Source organism: Chlorocebus sabaeus, chromosome 6 (assembly GCF_047675955.1).
Source record: "Chlorocebus sabaeus isolate Y175 chromosome 6, mChlSab1.0.hap1, whole genome shotgun sequence".
Lineage (NCBI taxonomy): Eukaryota > Metazoa > Chordata > Mammalia > Primates > Cercopithecidae > Chlorocebus > Chlorocebus sabaeus.
This window is the reverse complement of record NC_132909.1, coordinates 58,403,651-58,418,726: the sequence shown is the minus strand read 5'-3', so window position 1 is coordinate 58,418,726 and position 15,076 is coordinate 58,403,651. Positions and strand designations below refer to the sequence as shown.

Here is a 15,076-nt window from a genome sequence, read left to right as displayed (position 1 = left end):
CAGTGATGTTTAGCACAAACCAGACTCCTTGCCACAACCCACAGGGCTGTGCACGACCTGCCCCATCCCCTCCTTGCCTTCCCCTCCTCCCTCTCTTCCTCTCCTCACTCTGCTTCAGCCACAGGGACCTTGTCGCTGTTCCTCCAATGCACGAGGCATGGACTTGCCCCAGGGCCTTTGCACAAACCGTGCCTCTGCCTGGGACACCTTCCCCTAGATCTCCCCAGGGCCAGTTCCATCTTATTCTTCAGGGCTGCACTGAACATGCCTTTTTTTTTTTTTTTTTTTTTGAGACAAAGTCTCACTGTCGCCCAGGTTGGAGTGCAGTGGCATGATCTCAGTTCGCTGCAACCTCCGCCTCCTGGGTTCAAGTGATCCTCCTGCCTCAGCCTCCCTAGTACTGGGATTACAGGCACGTGCTGCCACGCCCGGCTAATTTTTGTATTTTTAGTAGAGATGGGGTTTCACCATGTTGGCCAGGCTGGTCTCGGACTCTTGACCTCAGGTGATCCACCCACCTTGGCCTCCCAAAGTGCTGGCATTACAAATGTGAGCCACCACACCTGGCCTAACATGTCATCCACTAAAGGGGAACTTTGTCTGGGCACAGTGGCTCACACCTGTAAACGCAGCACTTTGGGAGGCTGAGGCAGATGGATCATTTGAGCCCAGGAGTTTGAGACCACACTGGCCAACACAGTGAGACCCCATCTCTATAAAAAACCAAAATTAGCCAGATGTGGTGGTGCACGCCTGTAGTCCTAGCTACTTGGGAGGCTGAGGTGGGAGGATCACTTAAACCCACGAGTTGGAGGCTGCAGTGAGCTATGATCGTGCCACTGCACTCCAGCCTGGGTGATAGAGTGAGACCCTGTCCCCCACCACCACCAAAAAAAGAAGCAGGGCTCCTCTCTCTTGGTGGGGGGTGGAGGGGAGGTCAGAGACAGCCTCTCAGCCACCTGGGCTGATTCACAAATATCGAACATTCACGAAAATGTCAATACAGTGACCTAGAGCCAGAGGGGAAGAGGGAGGGTACGAGAGGAGAGTTCCAGGCAGAGGGGCCAGCAGGTGCAAAGGCTCTAAGCAGGGACCAGTTTGGCTCCATAAATATTTGTTGACTCAATGAACGATAGAAGATTCTAGAGAGAATTGATTGCACAGAATCGGCCATGGGGACTCGGAGGCGGAGTCCAAGCTGGTCTCGGAGGGGGCTGGGGGCTGGAGGTTGGCAGGTGGGGTGAAGGATGGGAGCTACTGGCAGGAAAACGGACTTCAGTGAAGATCTGGGCTGGTCCTCTTGGTTTGTTTCTGTCCAGGGAGTGGACGGGGCCCATGTAAGGGCCCTGGGCTATCCCAGAACCCATCTAGGAATTCTGAAGAGAAAAGGTTCCGTTAACTGGCCGGGTGCGGTGGCTCACGCCTGTAATCCCCACACTTTGGGAGACCGAGGTGGGCCGATCATGATGTCAGGAGTTCAAGCCCAGCCTGGCCAACATGGTGAAACCCCGTTTCTACTAAAAATACAAAAGTTAGCCGGTCGTGGTGGCAGGGACCTGTAGTCCCAGCTACTCGGGAGGCGGAGGCTGGAGAATCACCTGAACCAAAGAGGCGGAGGTTGCAGTGAGCCGAGATGAGATGGTGCCACTGCACTCCAGCTTGGGCCACAGAGCGAGACTCCGTCTCAAAAAAGAAAGAAAAAAAGAAAAAGTCCTCGTAAGTGGGGGAGAGGTCACGGCAGAGCTGAGGTACCCCAGACTTCGACCTTTGCCCACTGAGGGCTGGAAAACCACCAAACACCCAGATAACGGTCTTCCCTCCCCTGCCCCCGCCTGTCCGTGTGTCACTGGCTCTCAACCCTGTCTCTCCACACTGTCCACCAATCAGCACCTGGAGGCGGGCTGGGAGCTGCCTAGGGCTGCTTCAGCATCTTTTGGGAGTGGTGACAGAGCCACAGAGGGCTGTGAGCTTGCCCGGCCCCGGGTAACGCTGGCAGTGGGTGGGCCTCCAGCTTGGAGCAGAGACCCCCGCCCAAGCATCTGCAGACAGAGCTGGATGGACCCATGAATATGGATTTAGCTTCTGGAAAGGTGAGCCCTGCTAGGTCCTCAGCGAGAGTGGGAGTCTAGGCTGGGAAAGCCTCCCCAAGCTGCCAGAGCTGCAAGAAACCCCATCTCTACCCCCATTGTACAGATGGGAAGACTGAGGCCCAGAGAAAGGATGCAATGAGCAAAACTGTGTGTCTTTGCCCTGGGGCTGCCCTTGTCTTTCTTCCAAGTGCCCCTGCCTCCCAGGAGTGGGCACTTGGGGAGGCTGTGAAGGCCTGAGAGGCAAGCGGCATCTCTAGCTAGGGCCTCTCCCCAGCACTTTTTATTTTATTTTATTTTATTTTTATTTTTATTTTTATTTTTATTTTTTGAGATGGAGTCTCCCTGTCGCCCAGGCTAGAATGCAATGACATGATCTCAGCTCACTGCAACCTCCACCTCCCAGGTTCAAGAGATCTTCCTGCCTCAGCCTCCCAAGTACTGGGAGTACAGGTGTGCACCACCACGCCCGGCTAATTTTTGTACTTTTCATAGAGAGAGGGTTTCACCATGTTGGCCAGGCTGGTCTCAAACTCCTGACCTCAGGTGATCTGCCCACCTCGGCTTCTCAAAGTGCTGGGATTACAGACATGAGCCACCATGCCTGGCATACTTTTTTGTTTTTTGAAACAAGGTCTTGCTCTATGACCCAGGTTGGAGTACAGTGGGGCGGCCATAGTTCACTGCAGCCTCAACCTCGTGGGTTCAAGGGATCCTCCTACCTCAGTCTCCCCAGTGGCTGGGACGACAAGTGTGTGCCACCATAGCCAGCTAATTTTTTAAAATTATTTTTAGTAGGGATAGGGGTCTCTCTATCTTGCGCAGGCTGGTCTTGAACTCCTGGGCTCAAGTGATCCTCCTGCCCTGGCCTCCCAAAGTGCTGAGATTACAGGTGTGAGCCACCACATCCAGCCTCTCCAGCACTTTAAAAGAAATTGGCTCTCACACCGTGGAATTCTCTCTATCAACCTCAAAGTCCAGATTTGGAAGGGGAGTCCTAGCGAGGGGCAGTGGCTGGCCCAACCTGGAGGCAGAGCGGCCACTGAACTCGAGCTGGAAGGAGCTGCGGTTGTGCGCACATGGGAGGTGGGGAGGAGAGGGGCTACGTGTGACCCTCACACCTGTTCCTCGCACCCCAGATGGCTTGTTCTGCCTGCCCCATGGACCCCATCGACAGCTTTGAACTCCTGGATCTCCTGTTTGACCGGCAGGACGGCATCCTGAGACACGTGGAGCTGGGCGACGACTGGGGCCACGGCAAGGACCAGGTGAGGAGCCCACTGCAGTTGCCCCGGGGCCACAGAGCTCCAGGCGGTCCCACTGAGGCCCCACGAAGGTCCTAGACCTACCAGAGCCCAGCCAGAGCTCTGCTCGGCTCTACAGTGCACTAATGGGTCACGGTGTATGATTTTAGCCAAGCACATCATTTTGCAGATAGCATCAGCTCCTTCTTACGGGTGGGGAAGTGGAGGCCCAGAGCAGGGTGGAAACTCATCCAAAGTCACACAGCAATTTGGAGTTAGGTTCATACTCAAACTTGGGGCACCTCCCTGGCTGGGTTCGGTTCTCTTCTCCTTCCTCTCCTTCCTTTCTCTCTTTTTTATCTTTCTTTTCTCTCTCTCTCTCCTTCCTTCCTTCCTCTCTTTCTTTTTTCTTTCTTTTCTCTCTCTCCTTCCTCTCCTTCCTTTCTCTCTTTCTTTTTTATCTTTCTTTTCTCTCTCTCTCCTTCCTTCCTCTTTTTTCTTTCTTTTCTCTCTCTCCTTCCTTCCTTCTTTCCTTCCTTTTTTCCTTCCTTCCTCTCTTTCTTTTTTCTTTCTTTTCTCTCTCCTTCCTTCCTTCCTTCTTTCCTTCCTTTCTCTCTCTTTCTTTTACTCTCTTTCTTTTTCTTTTTTTTTATTATTTTTTTTATTTTTATTTTTTTGAGACGGAGTCTCGCTCTGTCGCCCAGGCTGGAGTGCAGTGGCGCAATCTCGGCTCACTGCAAGCTCCGCCTCCCGGGTTCACGCCATTCTCCTACCTCAGCCTCCCGAGTAGCTGGGACTACAGGCGCCCGCCACTGCGCCCGGCTAATTTTTTTCTATTTTTTAGTAGAGACAGGGTTTCACCATGGTCTCGATCTCCTGACCTTGTGATCCACCCGCCTCGGCCTCCCAAAGTGCTGGGATTACAGGCGTGAGCCACCGCGCCCGGCCTTCTTTTTTTTTTTTTTTTTTCGAGACAGAGTTTATCTCTTGTTCCCTGGGCTGGAGTGCAATGGCGCGATCTTGGCTCACTGCAACCTCCACTTCCCAGGTTCAAGCGATTCTCCTACCTTCAACCTCCTGAGTAGCTGGGATTACAGGCACCTGCCACCATGCCCGGCTAATTTTTTGTATTTTTAGTAGAGATGGTGTTTCACCATGTTGGCCAGGCTGGTCTCAAACTCCTGACCTCTCAGGTGATCTGCCTGCCTAGGCCTCCCAAAGTGTGGGGATTACAGGGGTGAGCCACTGCACCCAGCCCTTTTCTCTCTTTCTTTCTCTCTCTCTCTTTTTTTTCTTTCTCTCTCTCTGTCTCCCCCTCTCCCTCCCTTCCTCCCTTCCTTCCTCTCTCTCTTTCCCTCTCCCTCTCTCTCTCTCTCCCCCTTTCCCTTCCTCCCTTCCTTCCTGTCTCTCTCTCTTTCCCTCTCTCTCTCTCCCCCTCCCTCCCTTCCTCCCTTCCTTCCTGTCTCTCTCTCTTTCTCTCTCTCTCTCTCTCTCTCTCCCCCTCCCTCCCTTCCTCCCTTCCTTCCTCTCTCTCTCTCTTTCTTTCTTAGACAGAGTTTCACTCTTGTTTTGCCCAGACTAGAGTGCAGTGGCGCAATCTCGGCTCACCACAACCCCCGCCTCCCAGGTTCAAGCGATTCTCCTGCCTCAGCTTCCCGAGTAGCTGGGATTACAGGGATGCACCACCACGCCTGGCTAATTTTGTATTTTTAGTAGAGACAGGGTTTCTCCATGTTGGTCAGGCTGGTCTCAAACTCCCGACCTCAGGTGATCTGCCTGCCTTGGCCTCCCAAATTGCTGGGATTACAGGCGTGAGCCACCGTGCCTGGCCCTTTTGTTCTTTTTTTTTTTTTTTTTTGAGATGGAGTCTTGTTCTGTCACCTGGGGTGGAATGCGGTGGTGTGATCTCGGCTCACTGCAGCCTCCATCTTATAGGTTCAAGTGATTCTCCTTCCTCAGACTCCCAAGTAGCTGGGACTACAGACACCCACCACCACGCCCAGCTAATTTTTGTATTTTTAGTAGAAATGGGGTTTCATCATGTTGGCCAGGCTGATCTTGAACTCCTGGCCTCAAGTGATCCACCCTCCTCAGCCTCCCAAAGTGCTGGGATTATAGGCAGGAGCCACTGTACCTGGCCCTGGCTGGGTTTTTTACGCTATGTTACTGTGTTTGAGCCTCAATAGCCCCAGGAGGAAGAAGCATTAATTCCATCTTGGAGAAAGGAAGGACACCTAAGGCCCAAAGAGGGTCACTGGTTTGCCTGGGGCCAGACAGCAATCTAGAAAGAGTGTGCACCTTCTAATTTCTATCCCTCCCTGTCCACCCCAGCAGGTCCAGCCAAACCCCGACCCTGACGACTTCCTCAGCTCCATCCTGGGCTCCGGAGACTCACTGCCCAGCTCCCCACTCTGGTCCCCCGAAGGCAGTGACAGTGGCATCTCTGAAGACCTCCCCTCCGACCCCCAGGACACCCCTCCACGCAGCGGACCGGCCGCCTCCCCAGCCGGCTGCCATCCTGCCCAGCCTGGCAAGGGGCCCTGCCTCTCCTATCATCCTAGCAACTCTTGCCCCACCACACCCCCAGGGCCAGTGATCCAAGTGCCTGAAGCCTCTGTGACCATAGACCTGGGTGAGTTCTGTTGTATGTCTGCCCACCACCCTCACGTCGTTCCAGGCCCTTCTTGTAAGTGAGGAAACGGAGGCCCAGAGAGGGTTGGCATCTTGTCCAAGGTCACACAACAATTTGGAGTTGGGCCTGAACTCAAACTCAGGACACGTGTCTCCCTTGGTTAGGTGTTTCCATGTTTTCATGTGGATGCTATTGGGAGCCCATTTTCCAGATCGTGAAACTGAGTCCTATTGGGTTGAGCAATGAGATAAAACCACAGAGCTAGGATGCAACCCCGGCGGGTGGCTCAGGCACCAGGCATGGCGCTGACAAGCACAGCCCGAAGTCAGGATCTTGCCTTCTACGTGTCTGTACCCCATGCCTGGTTCCTAGTAGGTTTTTTTTTTTTTTTTTGAGACAGAGTCTCACTCTGTCACCCAGGCTGGAGTAAAGTGGTGCAATCTCTGCTCACTGCAACCTCCGCCTTCCAGGTTCAAGCAATTCACCTGCCTCAGCCTCCTGAGTAGGTGGGATTACAAGCATGTGCCACCATGCCCAGGTAATTTTTATTTTTATTTATTTATTTATTTAATTTTTTTTTTTTTTTTTTTTTTTTTTTGAGACAGAGTCTTGCTCTGTCGCCCAGGCTGGAGTGCAGCGGTGTGATCCTGGCTCACCGCAAGCTCCGCCTCCCTGGTTCATGCCATTCTCCTGCCTCAGCCTCCCGAGTAGCTGGGACTACAGGCGCCCGTCACCACGCCCGGCTAATTTTTTGTATTTTTAGTAGAGACGGGGTTTCACCGTGTTAGCCAGGATGGTCTCGATCTCCTGACCTTGTGATCCACCCGCGTTGGCCTCCCAAAGTGCTGGGATTACAGGCGTGAGCCACCGCGCCCGGCCTAATTTTTATTTTTTAGTAGAGATGAGGTTTCACCATGCTGGTCAGGCTTGTCTCAAACTCCTGAGCTCAGGTGATCTGCCTGCCTCAGCCTCCCAAAGTCTTGGGATTACAGGTGTGAGCCACGGCGCCCGGCCTGTAGATGCTCCATAAAAGTGCATGAGGTAGGCCGGGCGCGGTGGCTCAAGCCTGTAATCCCAGCACTTTGGGAGGCCGAGACGGGCGGATCACGAGATCAGGAGATCAAGACCATCCTGGCTAACACGGTGAAACCCCGTCTCTACTAAAAATACAAAAATCTAGCCGGGCGAGGTGGCGGGCGCCTGTAGTCCCAGCTACTCGGGAGGCTGAGGCAGGAGAATGGCGGGAACCCGGGAGGCGGAGCTTGCAGTGAGCTGAGATCCGGCCACTGCACTCCAGCCTGGGCGACAGAGCGAGACTCTACCTCAAAAAAAAAAAAAAAAAAAAAAAGTGCATGAGGTTACGGGGTCCCAGATTCCAGGGCGCTCCTCCTAGGCGTGAGGAACAGCAGATCGGTAATGATTTACTCTGTTGATTAAGCAGTCCCGGCAGGCCAGGCAGAGTCCTGTCTGGAGATACCTGGCCTCCGGGTGGCCTTTGTCCCTTGTGCCTTGCTATGAGCTCTTCTTGGTCCCATTGGAGAGTCGACAAAACTGAGGCTCAGGCCAGGTGTGGTGACTCACGCCTGTAATCCCAGCACTTTGGGAGGCTGAGGCAGGCGGATCACTTGAGGTTAGGACTTCACCAACATGGTGAAACCCCGTCTCTACTAAAATGCAAAAATTAGCCGGGCATGGTGGGGGGCACCTGTAGTACCAGCTACTTGGGAGGCTGAGGCAGGAGAATTGCCTGAACCTGGGAGGCAGAGGTTGCGGTGAGCTGAGATCATGCCACTGCACTCCATCCTGGGTGACAGAGCCAGATTCTGTCTCAAAACAAAAAACAAACAAACAAAATAACCAGCTGGGCACAGTGGTTCACACCTGTAATCCCAGCACTTTGGGAGTCCAAAGTGGGCAGATCACAAGGTCAAGAGATCGAGACCATCCTGGCCAACATGGTGAAACCTCTGTCTCTACTAAAAATACAAAAATTAGCTGTGTGGTGGTGGGCGCCTGTAATCCCAGCTACTCGGGAGGCTGAGGCAGGAGAATCACTTGAACCCGGGAGGCAGAGGTTGTGGTGAGCCAAGATTGCACCACTGCACTCCAGCCTGGTGACACAGTGAAATTCTGTCTCAAAAAAAAAAAAAAAACAAAACCCTGAGGCTCAGAGAGGTGAAGTCAGTTACTAAAGGTCACACAGCCCTGCCCAACCAGGATGGGAACCAAAGGTTATCTGACCCGAAGTTTGTGTGCTCAGACAGCATGCCTACTGCATGCCGGGTACCAGGAGGGGACAACCGGAGGTGAATCAGAACTCGTCCCTGCCCCTCGGGTGAGATAATGCCTGGCGGGCTGCAAATCAAACCTGTAATTCTGTGTGATAACAGCCACTCCCTTTTGAATCAGCTGGTGTCTCCTGACAATGTCCTGTGTCTTCCTCAGCCTTGTGGGACAGACAGAATCAAGCCCTGTTGAATTTGGGTCCCCACCTTTTTTTTTTTTTTTTTTTTTTTTTTGAGATGGCATCTCGCTGTGTCATCCAGGCTGGAGTGCAGTGCTGCAATCTCAGCTCACTGTAACGTCCACCACCCGGATTCAAGTGATTCTCCTGCCTCAGCCTCCCGAGCAGCTGGGATTACAGGTGCACGCCACCAGGCCCAGCTAATTTTTGTATTTTTAATAGAGACGGGGTTTCACCATGTTGGCCAGGCTGGTCTTGAACTTCTAACCTCAGATGATCCTCCTGCCTCGGCCTCCCAAAGTGCTGGGAATACAGGCGTGAGCCACCATGCCTGGCTGGGTTCCCGTCTTATAGCAGAGGGGCGACCGAACCACTAGTGAGGGCTGCCTCCTTCAACCCAGGCCATGGGGACTCCAAGCTCTGGCAAAAGTCCTACGAATGTTGAGATGAAGCATGGGAGACTTGGTGGCGGAGGTGGTTAGAGGCTGGAAGCTCAGGACTCCTCCCATCTCACACTCTCCCTGTTTCCGTCCCCAACTGCCCTGGTCAGAAATGTGGAGTCCAGGAGGAAGGACCTATGCTGAGAAACAGGCTGACCCGTTGCACGTGCCCCCACGATGCAATCTCACCGTGAAAGACCTCCTCCTTTCGGGCAGCAGCGGGGACCTGGTGAGCACCCCCACACCCTCCCATGGGGCGTTGGATCTGGGAAGGCTGCTCGGGTTCGAGGAACCTAAATATCCCCATTTCAGAGACTGGAAAACTGAATCACAGGAAGGCATGGAATTTGCCCACAGTTAGAGAACATTCCAGTCCTGGGTTCACTGTCACCTGGGCTGGGGCGTCTTTCTCTGTAGTATTTAGCAGTAACAACAGCAACAACAAAAAAAGCTAAAACTGGCCAAGTGCGGTGGTTCACACCTGTAATCCCAGCACTTTGGGAGGCCAAGGCAGGCAGATCGCTTGAGCTCAGGAGTTTGAGATCAGCCTGGGCAACATGGTGAAACCCCATCTATAGAAAAAATACAAAAATGAGCCTGGCATGGGGGCACATGCCTGTGGTCCCAGCTACTTGGGAGGCAGAGGTGGGAGGATCGCTTGAGCCCAGGAAGTCAAGGCTGCAGCGAGCTGTGATTGCACCACTGCACTCCAGCCTGGCCAACAGAGCAAGACTGTCTCAACAACAACAACAACAAAAGGAACAAAGCTAAAACTGAGGATGCACCTGCTATATGCCAAGCACTCTTCTAAATGCTTTATTTATCATCTTAAAATTTTTTTTTTGAGACACGATCTCACTCTGTTGCCCAGGCTGGAGTGCAGCGGCACAATCCTAGCTCACAGCAGCCTCAAACTCCTGGCCTCAGGCAATCCTCCTGCCTCAGACTCTCAAGTAGCTGGGACTACAGGCGTGCACCACCACACCCAGCTAATTTTTCTTGTCTTTTTTTTTTAATTTTATTTTTTGAGACAGTTCTCTCTTGTTACCCAGGCTGGAGTGCATGGTGCAATCTTGGCTCACTGCAACCTCCCTCCGCCTCCCAGGTTCAAGCGATTCTCCGGCTCAGCCTCCCAAGTAACTGAGATTACAGGCATGCGACATCAGGTCCAACTAATTTTGTTTTTTTTTTTTTTTGAGACAGAGTCTTGCTCTGTCACCTAGGCTGGAGTGCAGTGGTGCGATCTCGGTTCACTGCAAGCTCCGCCTCCCGGGTTCACACCATTCTCCTGCCTCAGCCTCCCCAGCAGCTGGGACTATAGGCGCATGCTGCCACGCCTGGCTAATTTTTTTGTATTTTTAGTAGAGACGGGGTTTCACCGTGTTAGCCGGGATGGTCTCGATCTCCTGGCCTTGTGATCCACCAGCCTCGGCCTCCCAAAGTGTTGGAATTACAGGCGTGAGTCACTGTGCCCGGCCTAATTTTGTATTTTTTAGTAGAGATGAGGTTTGAGGTTTCACCATGTTGGTCAGGCTGGTCTCAAACTCCTGACCTTAGGTGATCCACCTGCCTCAGCCTCCCAAAGTGCTGGGATTACAGCAGGCATGAGCCACTACACCCAGTTTAGACCCAGCTAATTTTTCTTTTAATTTTTTTCTGTAGATATGGGTCTTGCTATGTTTCCCAGGTTGGTCTTGAACTCCTAGCCTCAGGTGATCCTCCTGCCTTGGCCCTCCACAGTGCTGGATTATAGGCATGAGCTGCTGCACCCCGCCTGTAATCCCAGCATTTTGGGAGGCTGAAGTGGACAGACTGCTTGAGACCAGCCTGGGCAACGTAGTGAAACCCCATCTCTACAAAAAAATTCAAAAATTAGCCAAGCATGGTGGCACGCCCTGTGGTCCCAGCTACTCAGGAAGCTGAGGCTGGAGAATCGCTTGAGCCTAGGAGGCAGAGGTTGCAGTGAGCCAAGATAGCACCACTGCACTCCAGCCCAGGTGAAGTAGCAAGACCCTGTTTCAAAAATAATAATAGTAATAATAAAATTGAAAGAAGAAAGCTCTCAAAAGGGCTGGGCGCGGTGGCTCACACCTGTAATCCTGGCACTTTGGGAGGCCGAGGCGGGCAGATCACGAGGTCAGGAGATCGAGACCATCTTGGCTAACACGGTGAAACCCCGTCTCTACTAAAAATACAAAAAGTCAGCCGGGCGTGGTGGTGGGCGCCTGTTGTCCCAGCTACTCAGGAGGCTGAGGCAGGAGAATGGCGTGAACCTGGGAGTCGGAGGTTGCAGTGAGCCAAGATCGCGCCACTGCACTCCAGCCTGGGCGACAGAGCGAGACTCCGTCTCAAAAAAAAAAAAAAAAAAAAAACAAAAAACACCATTTTATGCATGAGGATATCTGTAGGACTGATTTCTGAAGGTAGAATGGCCAAGTCAAAGGACTGTGTGTTGGTTATTTTGAGTCCTGGTGCCAAAGGAGATTGTGGGGTGATCATTTTTGTTGTTGTTGTTTTGAGACGGAGTTGCTGTTGCCCAGGCTGGATCTCGGCTCACTGCAACCTGCGCCTCCCAGGTTCAAGCAATTCTCCTGCCTTAGCCTCCCAGATAGCTGGGATTACAGGCGCCCGCAACCATGCCCGGCTGACTTTTTGTCTTTTTAGTAGAGACAGGGTTTCACCATATTGGCCAGGCTGGTCTCGAACTGCTGACCTCAAGTGATCCACCTGCCTTGGCCTCCCAAAGTGCTGGGACTACAGATGTGAGCCACCTTTTTTTTTTGAGATGGAGTCTTACTCTGTCTCCCAGGCTGGAGGGCAGTGGCGTGATCTTGGTTCACTGGAACCCCCGCTTCCCAGATTCAAGCAATTCTCCTGCCTCAGCCTCCCGAGTAGCTGGGATTACAGGTGCCCGCCACCAGGCCCGGCTATTTATTTATTTATTGAGACAGAGTCTCACTCTGTCACTAGGGCTGGAGTGCAGTGTCACAGTCTCGGCTCACTGCAACCTCCGCCTTCCGGGTTCAAGCAATTCTCCTGCCTCAGCCTCCCAAGTAGCTGGGACTACAGGCACACACCACTACGCCTGGTTAACTTTTTGTATTTTTAATTGAGACGGGGTTTCACCATGTTTCACCATGTTGGCCAGGCTGGTCTCAAACTCCTGACCTCGTGATCCACCCACCTCAGCCTCCCGAGTAGCTGGGATGACAGGTGTGAGCCACCGTGCCCAGCCTGGGGAGATAGTGTTTTCGATCTGATGACTCTTTCATTTCCTGAAGGTGGTTGGTGTCCCTGTACCCGCTGTCATTCCTCTGCTTTCTTCCATAGCAACAGCATCACCTGGGGGTCTCCCACCTCCTGAGACCTGGGGCTGAGCACTGTCAGGAGCTGGTGCTCACTGAGGATGAGAAGAAGCTGCTGGCTAAAGAAGGCATCACCCTGCCCACTCAGCTGCCCCTCACTAAAGTGAGTCTGGGGGGACTTCCAGCCCCGGGTCCATCTCCCCTTCGTGCACTTACCTGCGTGTGTGTCCCACCTTTACTTATTCATTTACAGTCTTTCTGTGTCACCGAGGCTGGGGTGCAGTGGCACGATTTCAGCTCACTGCTACCTCTGCCTCCCAGGTTCCAGCGATTCTCCTGCCTCAGCCTCCTGAGTAGCTGGGACTACAGTCGCCCACCACCACGCCCGGATAATTTTTGTATTTTTAGTAGAGATGGGGTTTCACCATGTTGGCCAGGCTGGTCTTGAACTCCTGACCTCATGTGATCCTCCCGCCTCGGTCTCCCAAAGTTCTGGGCTTACAGGCATGAGCCACTGCGCTGGCTATGTGTCTCACCTTTAGAATACCCATACTAGATTGCTATGGTGTGTGTCACCAGATCCAAAACAATCAGCCAGAAACCCCATCGTAAATTCAACTCAGAGGTTAGCGATCAACATCCAGGAATGAATGGCGGACTCCAGGTGGCAGCAATTTGGGTGCAGCAAACTGTGTTTTTGGAGATAGGGTCTTGCTGTGTCTGGCTGGAGTGCAGTGGTGCCATCATAGCTCACTTCAGCCTTGACCTCCTGAGCTCAACAGATCCTCCTGCCTCAGCCTCTCAAGTAGCTGAGATGACAGGTGCACGCCTCTACACTTGGCTAATTTAAACTGTGTGTGTGTGTGTGTGTGTGTGTATGTGTGTGTGTGTGTGTGTAGAAACGGAGTCTTGTTATGTTGCCCAGGCTGGGCTGGAACTCCTGGGCTCAAGTGATTCTCCGATCTTGGTCTCCCAAAGTGTTGTGATGACAGGCGTGATCTATCATGCCTGGCCCTGCAGACATGTTTTGATTCGACTGTACTGCATTTTATACAGTTTTTAATTGCTTGATAATGTTTTTTCTGACCGGTAGATTTTACATGAGGACTCAGTGACTTGAGGCCGGGCATGATGGCACCTGTAAAGTGCTTCTCAGCCTCCCAGCTTCTCAGGAGGCTGAGGCAGGAGAATTTCCCTTGAACCCAAGAGGCAGAGGTTGCAGTGAGCCGAGATGGTGCCACTGCACTCCAGCCTGGGTGACAAGAGCGAAACTCTGTCTCAAAAACAAAAACAAAACAAAAAATCAAAAACATAAAAAAGGCCGGGCGCGGTGGCTCAAGCCTGTAATCTCAGCACTTTGGGAGGCCGAGGCGGGTGGATCACGAGGTCAGGAGATCGAGACCATCCTGGCTAACATGGTGAAACCCCGTCTCTACTAAAAAAAAAAAAATACAAAAAACTAGCCGGGTGAGGTGGCGGGCGCCTGTAGTCCCAGCTACTTGGAGGCTGAGGCCGGAGATGGCGTAAACCTGGGAGGCGGAGCTTGCAGTGAGCTGAGATCTGGCCACTGCACTCCAGCCTGGGTGACACAGCGAGACTCCGTCTCAAAAACAAAAAAAACAAAAAAAACAAACATAAACAAAACAAAACCCAGAAAACCAACTCAATGACTTGAATGGCCTCCGTTCCGTATTCTGAAACCTCCATAGGCACCAGTCAGTGGCTGGGTAGCTGCTTGGGCTCTAGCTAACTGCAGTCCCCACTCAGCCTGCTCCACTATCAATGCCTGAGTTTGATATTCTCATCTGTTTTTTTTTTTTTCTTTCGAGACAGGGTCTTACTCTGTCGCCTAGGCTGGAGTGCAGTGACGTGATCTTGGCTCACTGCAGCCTCCCCGTCTGGAGTTCAAGTGATTCTCCCACCTCAGTCTCCCTAGTACCTGGGACTACAGGTGTACCCCATTATGCCTAGCTAATTATTTATTTATTTATTTATTTATTTATTTATTTATTTATTTTTCTGAGACGGAGTTTTGCTCTTGTTGCCCAGGCTGGAGTGCGGTGGCGCGATCTTGTCTCACTACAACCTCTGCTTCCCAGGTTCAAGCGATTCTCCTGCCTCAGCCTCCCAAGTGTCTGGGATTACAGGCACCTGCTACCATGTCCAGCTAATTTTTTGTATTTTTAGTAGAGACAGGGTTTCTCCATGTTGGTCAGGCTGGTCTTGAACTCCCCACCTTAGGTAATCCGCCTACCTCAGCCTCCCAAAGTGCTGGGTTTACAGGCATGAGCCACCGTGCCCAGCCTAATTTTTTTTTTTTTTTTGAGACAGAGTCTCGCCGTGTTGCCCAGGTTGGAGTACAGTGGCATGATCTCGGCTCACTGCAACCTCTGCCTCCCAGGTTCAAGCGATTCTCCTGCCTCAGCCTCCTAAGTAGCTGGGATTACAGGTGTATGCAACCACACCTAGCCAATTTTTTTTTTTTTTTTTTTTTTTTTGTAGCAGAGATGGAGTTTCACCATGTTGTCCAGGATGGTCTCAATCTCTTGACCTTGTGATCCACCTGCCTTAACCTCCCAAAGTGCTGGGATTATAGGCGTGAGCCACTGCGCTCAGCATTTTTTTTTTTTTTTCCGTAGAAATAGGATCCTTCTATGTTGCCCAGGCTGGTCTCATATTCCTGGCCTCAAGCAATCCTCTAGCCTTGGCCTCCCAAAGTGTTAGGATTACAGGTGTGAGCCACCATGCCCGGTCCCATCTGTTTCTGTTTCTGTTGTTGTTGTTGTTGTTGTTTGTTTTGAGATAGGATCTCACTTTGTTGCCCAGGCTGGACTGCAGTGGTGCAATCTGCAGTTAGTACGCTCCTGGTCTCAAGGGATCCTCCTGCCTCAGCCTCCCAAGTAG

General features: G+C 52.3%; 1 protein-coding gene across 1 annotated transcript in view; it reads left to right on the top strand.

Annotated features, from left to right (window-relative positions):
* The window catches only part of CREB3L3 (cAMP responsive element binding protein 3 like 3), a 41,969-nt gene that overhangs the window by 21,792 nt on the left and 5,101 nt on the right, over nt 1–15,076 (top strand). The window contains 4 exon segments of the mRNA XM_073017111.1: nt 3,227–3,355; nt 5,663–5,963; nt 8,978–9,096; nt 12,198–12,335. Coding sequence (XP_072873212.1) covers nt 3,227–3,355; nt 5,663–5,963; nt 8,978–9,096; nt 12,198–12,335 — 687 coding nt within the window.